The following is a 15,662-nucleotide window of genomic DNA, read 5'->3' as shown; positions in this document are numbered from 1 at the left end:
CTTTTAAGATCTGTCAGTGCCCAAGAGAGATAATAACAGGAAGTGTTGTAGTAATAACTTTTAGGCAACCGACATAAAAAAAAACTTTAGGGAGTTAGTGAGCTGTCATACCTTTTATTATGGTGTATGTTGATGGAGAAGATTTCAGTATTTTCATGCCTGTTGAGTAAAATGTGTAGAACTGGCTGATAACAGGCATTAAGGACCCCATCCTGTTATTTCTTCTGAATTAGTATATAAATATTACTAGGACAGGGTTGTATCCAATACTAGTCCTATTGCAATTAGACCTATTGAAATTAATGGACATGCATAATTTAGGTTTATTAATTTCACTGTATCTACTTGGAATATAACTTAGTTGGATACAACCTGCCATGTTTGAACTTTGCACCCCTTTGGGCTGTTTCAAATGTATTATGGTGACAAACCTATATTTTTCATTGCATCTACACTCGTCATGAAAAACTCCAACTTTCTGCCTTGTGCATGATAGTTGAATTCAAGTATTGTGAGTGTACATTACTTTTTTAAACATAATCTGTTAAGCATCTCTGTTGGGCCTTCCTAAATCTACTTGCCCTTGTTCACACTATGAGATAGTTCAACTGTAATGCCAAAATTGCCACCATCTGACAGATGCATGATCTGAAACTGTGGCTTGAACTGTTTTGCAAACAGCAGTTTGGTCAAGCTGGTTTGGCATTCCACCCCAACAAAAATCACCATTGCATCTGCTCTTGGAATCCGTTGTTTGATAATTCTCTGAAAAGACAGTGGCAGGGGGAAGCTGCAAAGCCCATGTTTTCCCTGTTTGGCATTTCAATTGAACAAATCCTACGAGAAGTCTCCCTACTCCAGCAACGTTAGTAAGGTCTTTTTATTCTAAGCATATCTCTGATACTGAACACACTCATGTGCTTCTTTTAAAAGAGCTGGTTACTCTAGAGCTGTGAAATTTATCCGCAGGCAATGAATGTGTCTAGAAGTCAGCACAAATGTCTCATTATTAATCTCAGCTATATTCGTCTGGGGTGGAGTGTTGGCCATGTTGGCTGCTATTGGCATTGAGGGAAAAAGAATAGGTGAGGCTGTCAGGAATCCTTAGGGCTGGTTCCATTGCTACTCATGACAGTGGTTTAACTTGTTCCTAGGCAAAGGTCTTTAGGTGACTAAGCATGCTGTTAAACTGTTTTTAAAGGTGATTGTACACCAGCCTTCCCCAACCTGGTACCTTTTAGATGGTTTGGGCTACAACTCCCATTGACCATAGCCATCATGGGGAATGGGCATGGAAGATGGTAGTTCAAAACAAGGTGCAGGAGGAAGACTGGTGTTCAATATTGGGTAAAAAATTGCCATGGATGCAAGCCTTTATCCTATTTAATAAAATAAACAAGAGTTGGAATGCTATAGGAATCTTGTGTCACACTCTTCTTATTTGTTTTCTTTTTCCTAAGAGGAAATTATTATTCCTAAGAGGAATAGCTGTGCTTAGTTTCTTACAGGAAGAACAATAACCAAGTGTCATGGAGCACCCTAAAGACTGACATACATTGTGGCATAATTTCTTGGGGATCAGCAATTTCATATCCGTATTCTCCCTCTTTTTGTGCATTTGATGACGTGGACTCTGGTCCATGAAAACTTTTTCCATATTAAATCTGGCAGTCTTTAATCTGGCAGGATCCTTTTGTGTGTGTGCTTTGCTACCAAAGCCACGAAGACTTCTGTCTCCTTGCAGCTTTTTACTGATTTTTGCGTGCACACACATGCACTCAACCCCAAATCAGAATGCTTGTAATAAAAGCCTTAATATGAAATTGTGGACTGTGAGGAAACTCTTCCATTTTAAAAATGACATTTTAAGCTATTAAGAAAACATGTTGGATAGGTGACTTAGCAATTTGCAGCTAGATCTATAATATACATATTATAGATGTATAGCCCTTATGTCTTTTAAGAGCATTCAATTTACAGTTCTGTCCCTAACGGTTCATTGCAGAATTTTTATCCTTATGCCAAATATAGAGGATAAGCACCGCCAATAAGGCTTCTTTTTTTCCTTACCCATAATGTAGTTATTCCAAACAAATGCCAAAACTACTGCTTTGTCCGACTGTATGTGACTTTAAAAGATTGGATGACATAAACTTGATATTTTTTTTTTTAAAAGAAATCCATATCCAAATGAGAACTAAATGTGTGGGGGGGAAACAAACTCTTATCCAGTGAGCAGAATATAGCTGCCCCCTTTAGGTATTAGGCTCTTTGTGGGCCCCTATATGATTGAAGCATCTGATTGGGTGGAGGAGTCAATGGTGGTATCCACCTAAATTGTTTTGCTGGCACTATCAGCTCCCCTAACCTATCAGAGCAGTTTGACCAAACTGCAGGAGGCAGTGGAAGACAGAAGTGCCTGGCGTGCTCTGGTCCATGGGGTCACGAAGAGTCGGATACGACTAAACAACAACAACAAACCGATCAGAGCAGATCTATAGGGTGCATCAGGAGAGGAGAGGGTGGGGGAGCTAACACTTATTGTACTAGTGGAATAGCTGGCTCTCACCTCAGGCCTTTTCCCAATGTGTAGGATGTTGGAGGAGCAGCCAGGCATGGTGTCAGGGCACCATGTTCCCCTGTATTCGTTTGTTACCCTTCATGTCGCCAGTGTATGACAAGAGCTAATCAAACCCTTGAAAGATAGAGGACATCCACCCACAAAAGGACAGGAGTATTCACCAGTGTTTAGTTGTATGGTTATGCTCTGCTTTCAGCAATCATCTTTTGTTTTAAACCTTTTTAAATCTCCTTGAGCTAGAGCAGACATAATGTTTCCCATCCCTGAACCATGCTCAAAGGATTGAAAATTCACCATAGGTTTATTAGCTTCCTTTCTCCCCAACCCTTTTGCCATACTTCATTGTTTTGCCAACATTCAACAATAATGAGGATTTGCTCCTGACACTTTGGATTTGAAGTCATAGCTAGAATCTGGTTTCACTTCTTGGATTAGGACCAAATCCTAGTTTGTGTTAACCGTGGCTAACATCCATGTACAATGGGTAACAACATCAAGCCATGTTTAAGGGATGAAAGTAATGTATATTGATTGGCTCATTGTCTGGAGATTACTTATCTTTAACAGAAGTTTTGGCAGCTTTACTTTCTTTGTGTTTGGCTGGCTTCTTTCTGCAGTCTTGCATCTCGCACTGGAACATTAACATAACTCAGGTGTGCATTGGTTTTCTGTGCATTTGTCATGTTGAGGTGTCAGAATAAGCCATTGGAGCACTTACGTTTTAAGGCATTTATGAAGGCAGAAAGCATAAATCTTAACTGGAAATCTTAGTTAACTATGCTTCTTGTTTAGATCAGAGCTGGGGAACATTTGGTGCTCTGGGTGTTACAGGACTACAACTCCCATCATCCCTGATCATTGGCCATTCTGCCTGAGGCTGATGGGAACTGGAATCCAACAAGTTGCTTCATTTAGATGCTGATTGATATTGTAACTGTCATTTAGTTACGTACTGTGAAATACAGTGGTACCTTGGGTTACGAACTTAATCCGTTCCGGAAGTCTGTTCTTAAACCAAAGCATTCTTAAACCAAGGCGTGCTTTCCCATTGCAGCGGAGGACTCAATTTACAAATGGAACACACTCAACATGTTCTTCTTCCAAGGCAAAGTTCACAAACGAAAACACCTACTTCCGGGTTTGCAGCATTCTTAATCCAAGTCGTTCATAAACTAAGCTGTTCTTAAACCAAGGTACCACTGTGTCCCTGTATTCGTTCTATAGTGTGTTGATCCCATAGTCTTTTCTGTGTAAAATGTTGGTTGGTTTTACTTCTACCCATAGCAGTTGCTTGACAGCACTCCTGTTGATACTCTCATCTAGAGGCATAAATGGCGCATTTAGGTGTCATTTGGTAACAGAGGCAGAATTACAGGGATTTGGTAGAGCTTTGGGGGAAAGAGATTTCAGAGCCCTCTTATTGTTATACAGTTCAAGAGGTGCCCCCCAAAAGCAGTGACTTTCAAGAGCACCTTTCCCCGCATACCTCATAATAATCAGAGACATAGGTGCTTCTGAAAAATTATCACAAGTGGTCCAAAATATTTGAAAACTGAGGTAGTAATTGAAGCACCCTTGCCCTCTCTGAATGACACTTCTGCTTAAAAGAGGCTGCATGCATTCACCTACCAAGTTGCATTTTGCAAAATATCAGAAACCTTTGGGAATAGATAGACACAGATGCATCTTAAAGCTCTGTGTGTTTAAAAGCCACAGGTGGCTCTCAGTATTTTGCTGTAAAACATCTCATCAGTCCAAGCTGCAATAATCATTATGGCATTAATGATACAGACTCATATCTGGGGGACGATGCAACAAGTTCTGCAAGCCCAAGAAGACTTTGGGTTTGTGTTTCTTGAATAGCAATGCATCGTGTCAAAGTTCTTTTTGAAATGAAAGTTTCCAAGAGCCTTCTGGCCATAGGATTCTGCCTAAAATGTGTGTATCTGCGTGTATGTTAGCTTTCTAGCATCTCTTTTTAAATGTTTCGAGTGAATTTAGTGCACTTGTACTTTTAATGAAAATTGTGTACCTGCCTTGAATTTTAACTTTTAAAAACCTGGATGGTAGTTGAAACATTCCAGCAGAACTAAAATGAAAGTGGGTTTAGTGAAGTTACTAACAGTATGATCCACAGCTGTGTTAAGCTAAGAGAATGTTCAGCCTGATCGGCTGTTTATCCCCTTGTGTGTTCTCAGGCTTACTCTCAGCTAAGCACAGACATGGGAATATGACTTTACCTTTTATTTCAGAGGGACTAGCAGCTTAGTCCTAACCACATTTGTTATTCAGATGTCCCATGCAGTCTGAAGAGGCTTACTTATCAAGTACATACATTTAGAAGTGAAGCCTACATTGGCAAAGATTTGAATACATCTCCTTAATTAGGCTGTGGATTGTATTGTAACAACATACTTGTAGAGTCTGCACTTTATACTAGGGTGGGGTGGGGAGGAATCTATTTTTAAAGAAGTTTCTTGCACTACTAGAATTATTTAAGTGACAATGTATTTAGATGACAATGAAGACTTATATAAAAATATAATGTTTTGTTCTTGATGAGGGGGTGAGGAGTAAGGGGTGGGTATAAATCAAAGAATGGCTTGTTTAATATCTAATTAGGGTGTTCACCACTTTTACTGCATGTGGCTTCTTGGTCCACTGTTGTGGAAAAAGAGACTTTAAAACTGAAGATAGAGTTTGAGCTCCTAGAAAGCCGAGGCAGATTTTGGAATTGTTCTCTGTAAATGCCCTTTTAAAGCTACGAGTTAAAACGCTGTACTTGCAAAGCAACAACTGCATACTTGCACCTGAGTGAGTTCTGCCCTTTTGAAAACGGGTTGTAGCAACGTGAATGGTCCCTGAATTGCTTTCTAAACGTCCTTGAAGGTTTACTGTGAAATAGCAAACTATCATTAGAAGTCTGGGGGACGGGGAGGACTAATGCCCACTCTGCAGACTCACATGCCTTATTCATGTGACATACATTCTCTAGACGAGTTTATATTTCCTGAGTATTGACAGAATTGGAATTAAATTATAAGATTATTCGCTAAATGTCATGCTTTTTAAAATTCAGTTCTATAAGGCATTGGTCAAAACCCAGCTCTCTTCTGAACAACCTATCAAGAGTTCTGTTTCTGCTACTAGAAAGCAATCCAGCGAAGTGGTTAAAGAAAGGTAAGATTACTTGCATTTAGAAAGTGAAACTTTTTGATAGCATATTTCCTGACTTAATATTGTGTTTAAACTAGAGCTGATGCAAAAGCGGCACTGCTTTGTGAAGTCATTGGGCACCACCCACCATGATGTATAATTTTCCACTTGCCCAGCCGAGATGGTTGCTGGTGGATTGTGGCCATTGTCTTAAAGTTAGGTTGTGCTTTTTATATATATATATAAGCTTGAACTGAATATGTGCCTGTACTAAATTTTGTATGCAACGCCAAAAATCACAGCACAATAATGATTTGTTGATGTTTGTCAATAGTCTTGCTTATTAGTCTTTTTTTTTAATAACCACACAAATATGTAGAAAGGCCTTTTAGAATGTAGTATATAAGTTGGTAATGCTTATAGAGGCTACATATCTAATTCACAGTGAAGCCTTGCATGACTGAAATATTTGCTGTACGTGACTGACCAATACTCACTTGCTTCATAGAAGAAACTAACATAGCATTGTATGTTCTGTAGAGCAAAACCGTGTGTGTTCCTTTTTCTTCCTCCTCAAGGGTGCAGCTTCTCAATTCAGCATCCTATCTGCAACATTAATTAATATCAATGGAATTTGTGCAAGGACTGCATTTAAATGGATTGATGTTCTTTGTTCTTCAGCACAGCTTAGCCAGTTGCATTTCTGGGTTTCTCCCTCTATGCACAATGGGGCACTGGGTGGGATGCTAAAACGTCAGGGTTTCAAATCAGTCAGACATGGGCATAGTACCCAAATGCGGGAGAGTTCTGCCAGGCCTCTGTCCCCCTAATCCCTCGACAGAGCTGCTGATCTAAGCCGCATGAAAGACAAAATAGATTTGCACCTCCAGTATATCTGTCCAAACCCCATGAGTGCACGTCTGTTAAATGTGAGCACAAGAGGGGCATCTAGACCACTCATTTTCTCCACTGCCTCCTGGCATTGTCTGTATGCATAACAACATAAGAACCACCTTGAAGGGTTGCATCAAAGGTTCACCCATTCCTGCATCCTGAGTCTTTCTGTGGCCAGCCTGGTGATTCCCAGGCATGACGATGGCAGCGCTCTCCCACGGTTTCGCCCCAGCCACTGGCATTTAGTGAAACACTGCCTGGGAGCATGGAAGTTTTTATGGCCTAGTCTCTTCTCTTTAGTTTTGTCCAATTCCCTTTTCAAAACCTCTAAACCTACCCTGAGGCCCATTTCCAAAATGCCTTGTGGCAGCAAGTCCTTTAATTGCTACAAAATAAAAAAAAAAAATCCCTTCCAGGAGCACCTTAGAGACCAACTAAGTTTGTTATTGGTATGAGCTTTCATGTGTATGCACACTTCTTCAGATACACTGAAATTTAATTGCTGTGCTTTGTGTGAAGTGTTTTCCCCAGGCCTTTGCACTGGGATGGGGAAACAGGGGAAACAGAGCTCCATTGAGTATTATGGGATTCCTCTGCACATGCTGTGCCTGTGCGCCACTGGATTTCTTATCAAGAAAACGTTTATAACTTCTGCTCACAGGTTTCTCTAGTAATAGTTCTAGATTTTGATTTGGCATGGACCACTGTTGAAGAGATGCAGCAACTTTCTAGATTTTCGCATTTTAAAAAAAATTGCTTAATGAAAGGGGGCTCATGTACCACATTCAAACTATGTTTAAAAGAGAGTTGCAACCCAGGAGTGCATTGGTATCTGTACAAATACACAAACTGAAGCTGATGGTGGGATTGCATCCTTGCACCACAGGAGGGAGATAGAGGTCAAATTCAATGTTATTAAAAATGTTGCAGCATTTTTAAGTATCTATATATCGCCTGCGAATCTGCTGAATTTTAAATTTCTCTCTCACTGTTGTCATAGCAATTAGCATAATATGTCAAAGCCTAAAACCATATATACACATTGTGATGGTTTTAAAATCTGAACACAAAATGCTGCTGGATGGTTTTTACTGAGCTGCGTGGAAAAAGAGAAATAAAAAGTTGTGGTCGAAAACCCAGAACCAATTTGCTTTTCCTGTCTTTTCCCAGTCTTGTCGTTCTTCTGTCTGTCTCAGCAGGAAACAACACTGCTGTCAGCTATCCTTTTCAATCTGTCTGTCTGCTGTCACATAAAGTTGAAAGGGCAGATATACTGATACTGTCCCGGGTCCAAAGAACCGCTTTGAGGCTTTTTACAATCAAGCAGTGTATAAACTGTATGAAATAAATAAGTAGATAAACGATGGAACAAGCTCTGTGGGGCCTTCTGCAAATAGTTGTCTGTCCTTTACCTCTTGGCAAGGAGAGTTTCAAAATCAGTTTGCAATAGGTGGTGGCTGCAGTGATGGTAGTCAGAAGTCTGGAGCAAAAAAATCAAATACCACTCTGTGTGTGTTTCATAGGGAGTTGCCAGCCAAGGATTGTCTACTCTGATTGGCAGCTCTCCAGTCCTCAGAACCGCCTGGTACCTGATCCTTTTCACTGGATATGCCAAGGATTGAACTAGAATCTTACCAGTCAATCATAGTATTTCCTTTTTAAAAAATAAATAAACTGTATATTTTTAGTTCAGTGGCTATGCATCTTTGGAAAGGAATGAACAGACTAAAAAACTAACAAGGCACATCGTGGATGTGGCAGGTATATAAGAGAAGAAAAAAATAGCATAAGTATAGATTTTAATATACTGAAATAAATAGAAGGCCAACAAAAGAGCATTGACATCTAATTGTAAGATGTATTTTAATAGAAATTGTATTTTAATATTTTGCTGGAAGCCGCCCAGAGTGGCTGGGGAAACCCTGCCAGATCGGCTAGGTATAAATAATAAATTATTATTATAATTATTATTTATTGTAAGGAAATAATTGAGTGGGGAGGGGAATAGACACATGAGTTAAATCATGGATGAGGAAAACAAATGGGGGGAACACTAATTAAAGCTGCTTCCAGATGAATTCATACTTTGCGGGGAGACTACATTGAGATGGGACGATTATTAAGGTACATCATAAAGGCCTACCAAATACAAGCATAATCCTCAAGCTCTGCTGGCTCTTGGTATTCTGGTTTTTGAAACTGTTTTAAATATTTTTTTGATCTTCTCCCCTCCACCCCAGAAGAACTGTTTTTCAGATTGAATTTTAAGTTGTAACCTGCCCTGGGACTGTATAGCAAAGGGTGATAAATGAAATCTAATGATAGTTATAAAATATTGAATGTGGTGGACCAAGGGAGAAAGATGTCTGTGTAGATTGCAGAAGCGACTGAGAGGTCAGTGCAGTGCAAACACACTGGGAGGAACACCTGATTGGTACTGCCAGTGTGTTTGTATGGCACAGACCTCCCCACTCCCTTCCCCTCTCCCTGTCAGTAAGCAACAGCTACCCACTTGCTGGAGAGCTGGCATAGATGCTACACCCAACCCAGTGAGCCAGTTATGGTAGATTGAGAATGCCCTCCCTCCCTTACAAAGCGATTATGAATTTGCTTGAAATGCAGCAAAATTTCACGGGGGGAATAACAAAACTAGTCTTGGTATGATTTGCTTTTAGTTTGAGGTTGCCTTGCTCATTGAAGATTTCAGAGGTCCATAGAGTGATATTGAGCATGTGCTTATACAGAATAAATATTTAAAGTAGGTGCAAGGTCATGGTATTGAAAGGGCTACGAGCAACACTACATTAGTTGCTTTTCCTTTGTACAGGAGGCCAGTTCTAGCAAAATGCACTAGAGGGAGCTCATGTATGTGGTACTGGAACATGTCTGGTCAACTGTTTTCTGTTGTGTTCCAAGCCTCTCCTCACACATTCACACATTATGCATTGGCAGAGGCCAGTGTCCCCATACGCCTCATGCTTCCATATGTATTGTGCTCCCTTGCACATTTATATGAAAATCTTATATTCTGTTAGCCAAACGTACTCGCCCCCAGTTAGAATCATGCACAAATAGTTAACTGTGCACTTCAAAAGAGAAAAGAATGGCCTGTCAATTGAAATGCACAAATAAACTTCTGGAAACCCCACATTATAATCTGTATTTCATGGGGGATTATGCTGATGGGACTGAAGGGAGTTGGAGTCCCACAGCTTCCATTGGGCATCACATTGGCTACCCCAATGTAGCACAATTCCTCTGGCACCCATTGTTCCTGACTTTGGGACTTTGTCAGCTGCACAATAATATTCTCCTGGAATGTCTTGTTGAATAAGTCAGGTAATAAATCTGGTTTCCACCATATAAATCTGTGCGGCAGAAAGGATGCAAGTAGAGCTGGAGTTAGGAGTTTGGTATTGGGGTGTGTGTGTGTGTGTTTAAAACAAATTTTTATTTATTTTTAAACAAATACAAACGCAATAACTATTAAACACTTATCCAGCAGTACAGCTAATGGTGTTCGTTTTAGGAGTTTGATACAGTTGAGTTCTTGCCTGCCCAATAGCATCATAGGAAGTTAGGCTCTAAAAATCAAAGTAGTTTTCAGCTGGCTGTCCCTAGGAAGCATATGTTTTTATGCCAGACAGAAGCTTTACTGCTGCTGGTGAAGAGTCTGACTAGCTGTGTGTAAGACTATTGAGGGAGAGAGAGAGAGAAGCAAATGGAAACACCTCCTCTGATCAGGGACCAGCTGAGAACCTGGAAGGCATGGGTCGTTCCCCCCTTCCTATGAAGCAGGTTGTTGCCTGTGGCGCCTCCTGCGGCAATAAATCAGTTTGTCTCTTTAGTGCCCCAGATTTCTCAGCATTGCTGCAACAGATGTATTGAATCGCTCCCACCTTGCGACATGCTGACGGTGAGGTTGCATTGGAGTGGAATTGCTGTCAGCAGCAGCTTTGGTTTCCTTTGATGTACAGATTCTCATCTGCAAGTTAAAAGAATCCACGGGGTTCGTTGATTTATTCTCATCCATGGTTCATAGGCAGATATTTGCATCAGCCACCAACCATTGCAATTTGCTTAGAAAGTGCCAATGTATATAAATACACCTATGCATATAAGATCGCCATACTATATTTAAAATTATACCATTTAAAACTGGGAGAACATCCTTGTGGGCCTTATTTTAATATCAGTCACTAGAAATTATGCCGTCCTAGGCTTCTTTGATTTAGGCTCGCCCATGGGTTAAAGAAAAGCTCTGAAGATGGCCTGTCCTTGTCAGAGAAGTTTTCCGCTTCTTTTGATCTGACAGAGATCAGGCTATTTAGCCTGGAGCAATTCACTGTGATCTCAGTGTTTTCCGAAGTACTTCCATCCACCTACTGATTTTATTTAATTCTAAGCTATTACCAAGCTAGCGTACTTGTGTGCCCCTTCAGGTCACTTGCTATAACGTGCATAGCCTTTAGTCTACGATGCTCAGAAATGACCATAATTAGAGCAGCCCTAGCAATTTCTGTCCAGTACAGTTTGCAGACATACACAGGCATTCCTAGATGTTGCTCAGTCCTCAAATGCGTTTGCATCCTGTCCCTGTGTGAAGAAGGAGCAGATGTACTGCTGAAGAAGAATGCAGAGCCAGGTAGACAGGAGTTCTGTCAGCGTCCAGTCCTGCCCAGACCTTGAACCTCAGGTCTCCTCAGGGGCAGGACCTTCTAGCAGATCTCACGCTTACCAATGTGGAGGAGACATCCAATTGGAACATCCCTGCCACAGCTTTGGAGGTCCCCATACCATTTGCCTGGAATCCTGGCTGGTTCTTAGACGCACACCCCATCTTCCCTTGGAGCAGAGGTGGCAGCAAACCAGCCATGCAGCTTCACTGCTGCTGGTGAAGTGTTTGACTAGCTGCAAGTCAGGCTTTGACCAGGCCCTGAGAGAAAGGGGCAGGATGGGGCCTTGGTCTTAGTGGTTTCATTGCTGAAGCATTTGCTGTCCTTCAAGCTCTAGCCTTCCTGACCTTGGGAAAAGGGACTCCTACTCATGCAGAAGCTGCTTCTTCTCTTTTGTGATGAGAATGTTCCATGTATGCATAGGGATGTTCCACGTATCAGTATCATTATTAATTTGTACCCCACCCATCTGACTGGGTTGCCCCAGCCACTCTGGGCGGCTTCCAGCATATATAAAAACATATTAAAACATTAAACCTCAAAAAGCTTCACTCTACAGGGCTGCTTTCAGATGTTTCCTAATATATATATAATTATTCATCTCCTTGACACCTGATGGGAGGGCATTCCACAGGGTGGGCACCACTACCAAAAATGCCCTCCGCTTGGTTCCCTGTAACCTCACTTCTCGCAGTGCGGGAACTGCCAGAAGGTCCTTGGTGCTGGATCTCAGTGTCTGGGCTGAACGATGGGGTTGGAGATGCTCCTTCAGGTATACTGGGCCCGAGGCCATTTAGGGCTTTAAAGCTCCGCACCAACACTTTGAATTGTGCTTGGAAACGTACTGGGAGCCAATGTAGGTCTTTCAGGACCGGTGTTCTATGGTCCCGGCGGCCACTCCTAGTCACCAGTCTAGATGGCACATTCTGGATTAGTTGTAGTTTCCAAGTCACCTTCAAAGGTAGCCCCATGTAAGCGTGCATTGCAGTAGTCCAAGCTGGAGATAACCAGCACATGTACCACTCTGGTGAGACAATGCACAGGTAGGTAGGGTCTCAGCTGGTGTACCCGGTGGAACTGGTAGACAGCTGCCCTGAACACAAGTATGCAGGAGGAGTTTCTCCTGTAGATGGAAAACTATATGAGAGAATGATAATACTGTGGGTGCTGTGTGAGAACATGCAGACACACATGCTGAGATTGCTGTGTAATCAAAAAATTATATATATGGGAGTTGTAATGTAACAGCATCTCAAGGGACACAGGTTCCCTTCCCCTGAACTAGACAAATTGCTTTTTCAAGTCTTGTCTATAAATAGCTAGTCATTGATTTGGAAACAGTATACTTGCTTATAGTTTCATTCAAATGAAGGAGGACGTTGGGTCTTCCTGCTTTCTTTGCCTTGGTTCCACCTATTCTCCAGCAGCAGTATGAATCCTGCTGTCCTGAAACAGGCTTTTGAATTGAATTCATTCTGTATATTGATGAAGAGCGTGAGAAGATCCTACTGGATTAGGCCGATGGCCCAACTAGTCCGGCATCCCAGTAGCCAACCGGATGCTTATGGGAAACTTGAAAGCTGGACCTGAGCCCAACAGCACTCCCCATTCCTGTGATTCCTAGCAAATGTAATTCAGAGACAAAATTGCTCTGACAGTGGACATAGAACCTAGCCTTCGTACATACACCATCAAATTGAAAGAGACAATACAGTGTAACTGTAAATTATTTCCTAATTGTTGTTGTTTAGTCGTTTAGTCGTGTCCGACTCTTCGTGACCCCATGGACCAGAGCACGCCAGGCACTCCTGTCTTCCACTGCCTCCCGCAGTTTGGTCAGACTCATGTTTGTAGCTTTGAGAACACTGTCCAACCATCTCGTCCTCTGTCGTCCCCTTCTCCTTGTGCCTTCCATCTTTCCCAACATCAGGGTCTTTTCCAGGGAGTCTTCTCTTCTCATGAGGTGGCCAAAGTATTGGAGCCTCAGCTTCACGATCTGTCCTTCCAGTGAGCACTCGGGGCTGATTTCCTAAAGAATGGATAGGTTTGTTCTTCTTGCAGTCCATGGGACTCTCAAGAGTCTCCTCCAGCACCATAATTCAAAAGCATCAATTCTTCGGCGATCCGCCTTCTTTATGGTCCAGCTCTCACTTCCATACATCACTACTGGGAAAACCATGGCTTTAACTATACGGACCTTTGCTGGCAAGGTGATGTCAGTGGGACTTGCTTCATAGGTTAGGAGTGGGTAGCCTGTGACCCACAAGCTGCCCTTGGATTTGGCTCCCATCATCCCTTACCATTGGCTATGCTGGCTGAAGTGATGGGAGCTGGAACTCAATGACGCATGAGCAACCACAGGTTCCCCATCCTTGATCTAGGTGATGTGGGTGAGATGACTGGGTCTGAAGCCCGGCTGTCCCTAGGGCTTTATGAATGAAATTGGTTTGGAACACTCCCCCTCAAAAGGTTATTTTCTGATCTTCTTGGATCATGTCTTCAGATATATGTAGAAACCTTTGGGCAAGGTGCAGAAAGCAACTTTGTGTTTACCCAAAGGGCATATATATATATATATATATATATATGCTTTCGTAGATTTTCACGGGTACAGGAATGCAGGTTTTGGTGTCTTCGGGTGTCTTCCCGTGTAAGAGTCGGGGTGTCTGTGCGACGTTTCGACGAGGTCTCACTCGTCATCTTCAGGCTGGTGCTTTCGGCTTCTTGTTACTGGAACAGAGCAGAATCTGGTGTTTGAGTTCCTATAAATACTGTTGAGGGGTGTGGTGTATAGCCTCCAACGTTCTGGGCAGAGAGGAAGTTCCTAGATTAGTGTGCCTTTTCTTCTTTTGTTCCTTAATTACTTGAGGGATATCTTGAGTGATTTCATGAGTGATATTCTGAATACCACTGGGTGGGTCATTAAGTGTAGATTAGTTGCTAAAGCTTTTGTGTCTTGACCTCTTGAGCTTGTGAAGAGAGCTCAAGAGGTCAAGACACGAAAGCTTTAGCAACTAATCTACACTTAATGACCCACCCAGTGGTATTCAGAATATCACTCATGAAATCACTCAAGATATCCCTCAAGTAATTAAGGAACAAAAGAAGAAAAGGCACACTAATCTAGGAACTTCCTCTCTGCCCAGAACGTTGGAGGCTATACACCACACCCCTCAACAGTATTTATAGGAACTCAAACACCAGATTCTGCTCTGTTCCAGTAACAAGAAGCCGAAAGCACCAGCCTGAAGATGACGAGTGAGACCTCGTCGAAACGTCGCACAGACACCCCGACTCTTACACGGGAAGACACCCGAAGACACCAAAACCTGCATATATATATATATATACACACCCTGTTGGTTCACTGCCATCACCTCTACTTGGGACATTGAACTCCCGTCTCCTATTGCAAACTGCTGTTGAAACTCTCCAAAGGTAGGCTGGCTTAGGAGGGGAAATACCAAATTAAATGCATAGTTCTTTGGAGTCTGGCTGTTGATCGGACATAACAGTGGCCAATCAGTTTGCATGGAATGTAAATGATCGAAATAGTTTTGCTTTTCTGTCTTCTTTTCCAAGCAGTGTTAACTGTTAACATATTTGCTTTTTCCCCTCCTCAGAGCTTTACAGACTGTTCAGTTGGGATATGCAGATGTCTTGGATTACCTTGTTAGAAGCCAGAAGCTTGATCTCAGTGTTGCTGATGAAAAGAACAGAAATCTAATATTTTTAGCCACTATATATGATCAGTCAAAGATCTTGGATTATTTCCTTGAAATGGTCAGTCACTCAGAAGATTCACATTTACATTTATTTTTTAGGTTTTTGAAACTCTTATTATAAAGCAGGAGGTGTGGAGGCCTGCAAACCTATGCACATTTACATGGGAGTAAGCCATGTGGGAGAGAATTACATTTACTTCTGATTAAGCTTGTCTAGGATTGCACTGTAAATTGCTATTTAGGTGTAACTTTGATTCTGATCTGCACTCTCATTCCTTTAGATTTTAAAAAATCCGGATTCATTTTTTGTGATAACGTGAATTTGCAAACATGTCACATTTACACTTCAGATGTTTTGCCATCTACCGTATTTTTTGCTCTATAAGACTCACTTTTTCCCTCCTAAAAGGTAAGGGGAAATGTGTGTGCATCTTATGGCGCGAATGCAGGCTGTGCAGCTATCCCAGAAGCCAGAACAGCAAGAGGGGTTGCTGCTTTCACTGTGTAGGGATCCCTCTTGCTGTTCTGTCTTCTGAGATTCAGAATATTTTTTTCTTGTTTTCCTCCTCCAAAAACTAGGTGCATCTTGTGGTCTGGTGCGTCTTATAGAGCGAAAAATACGGTACTTAA

The 15,662-nt window shown here is 41.8% G+C and overlaps 1 protein-coding gene and 1 long non-coding RNA gene across 4 annotated transcripts in view; both read left to right on the top strand.

The window, feature by feature from the left end:
* The window catches only part of FAM220A (family with sequence similarity 220 member A), a 29,721-nt gene that overhangs the window by 7,442 nt on the left and 6,617 nt on the right, over positions 1–15,662 (top strand). For all 3 annotated transcript variants that reach the window (XM_082199514.1, XM_082199512.1, XM_082199513.1), the window contains exons 3-4: positions 5,661–5,761; positions 14,931–15,090. In XM_082199514.1, coding sequence (XP_082055640.1) covers positions 5,661–5,761; positions 14,931–15,090 — 261 coding nt within the window. The remainder of the gene's footprint in view (positions 1–5,660; positions 5,762–14,930; positions 15,091–15,662) is intronic.
* Positions 1,058–5,638, top strand: LOC309518920. The gene is made up of 2 exons (XR_014213645.1): positions 1,058–3,927; positions 3,968–5,638. It is a non-coding gene; the product is annotated as an uncharacterized lncRNA (long non-coding RNA).

Source organism: Podarcis vaucheri (assembly GCF_965113315.1).
Source record: "Podarcis vaucheri genome assembly, chromosome: 14".
In the NCBI taxonomy this organism is placed as follows: Eukaryota; Metazoa; Chordata; class Lepidosauria; order Squamata; family Lacertidae; genus Podarcis; species Podarcis vaucheri.
Note: the sequence above shows the minus strand (reverse complement) of the source record. Positions and strands in the feature narration are given on the sequence as shown.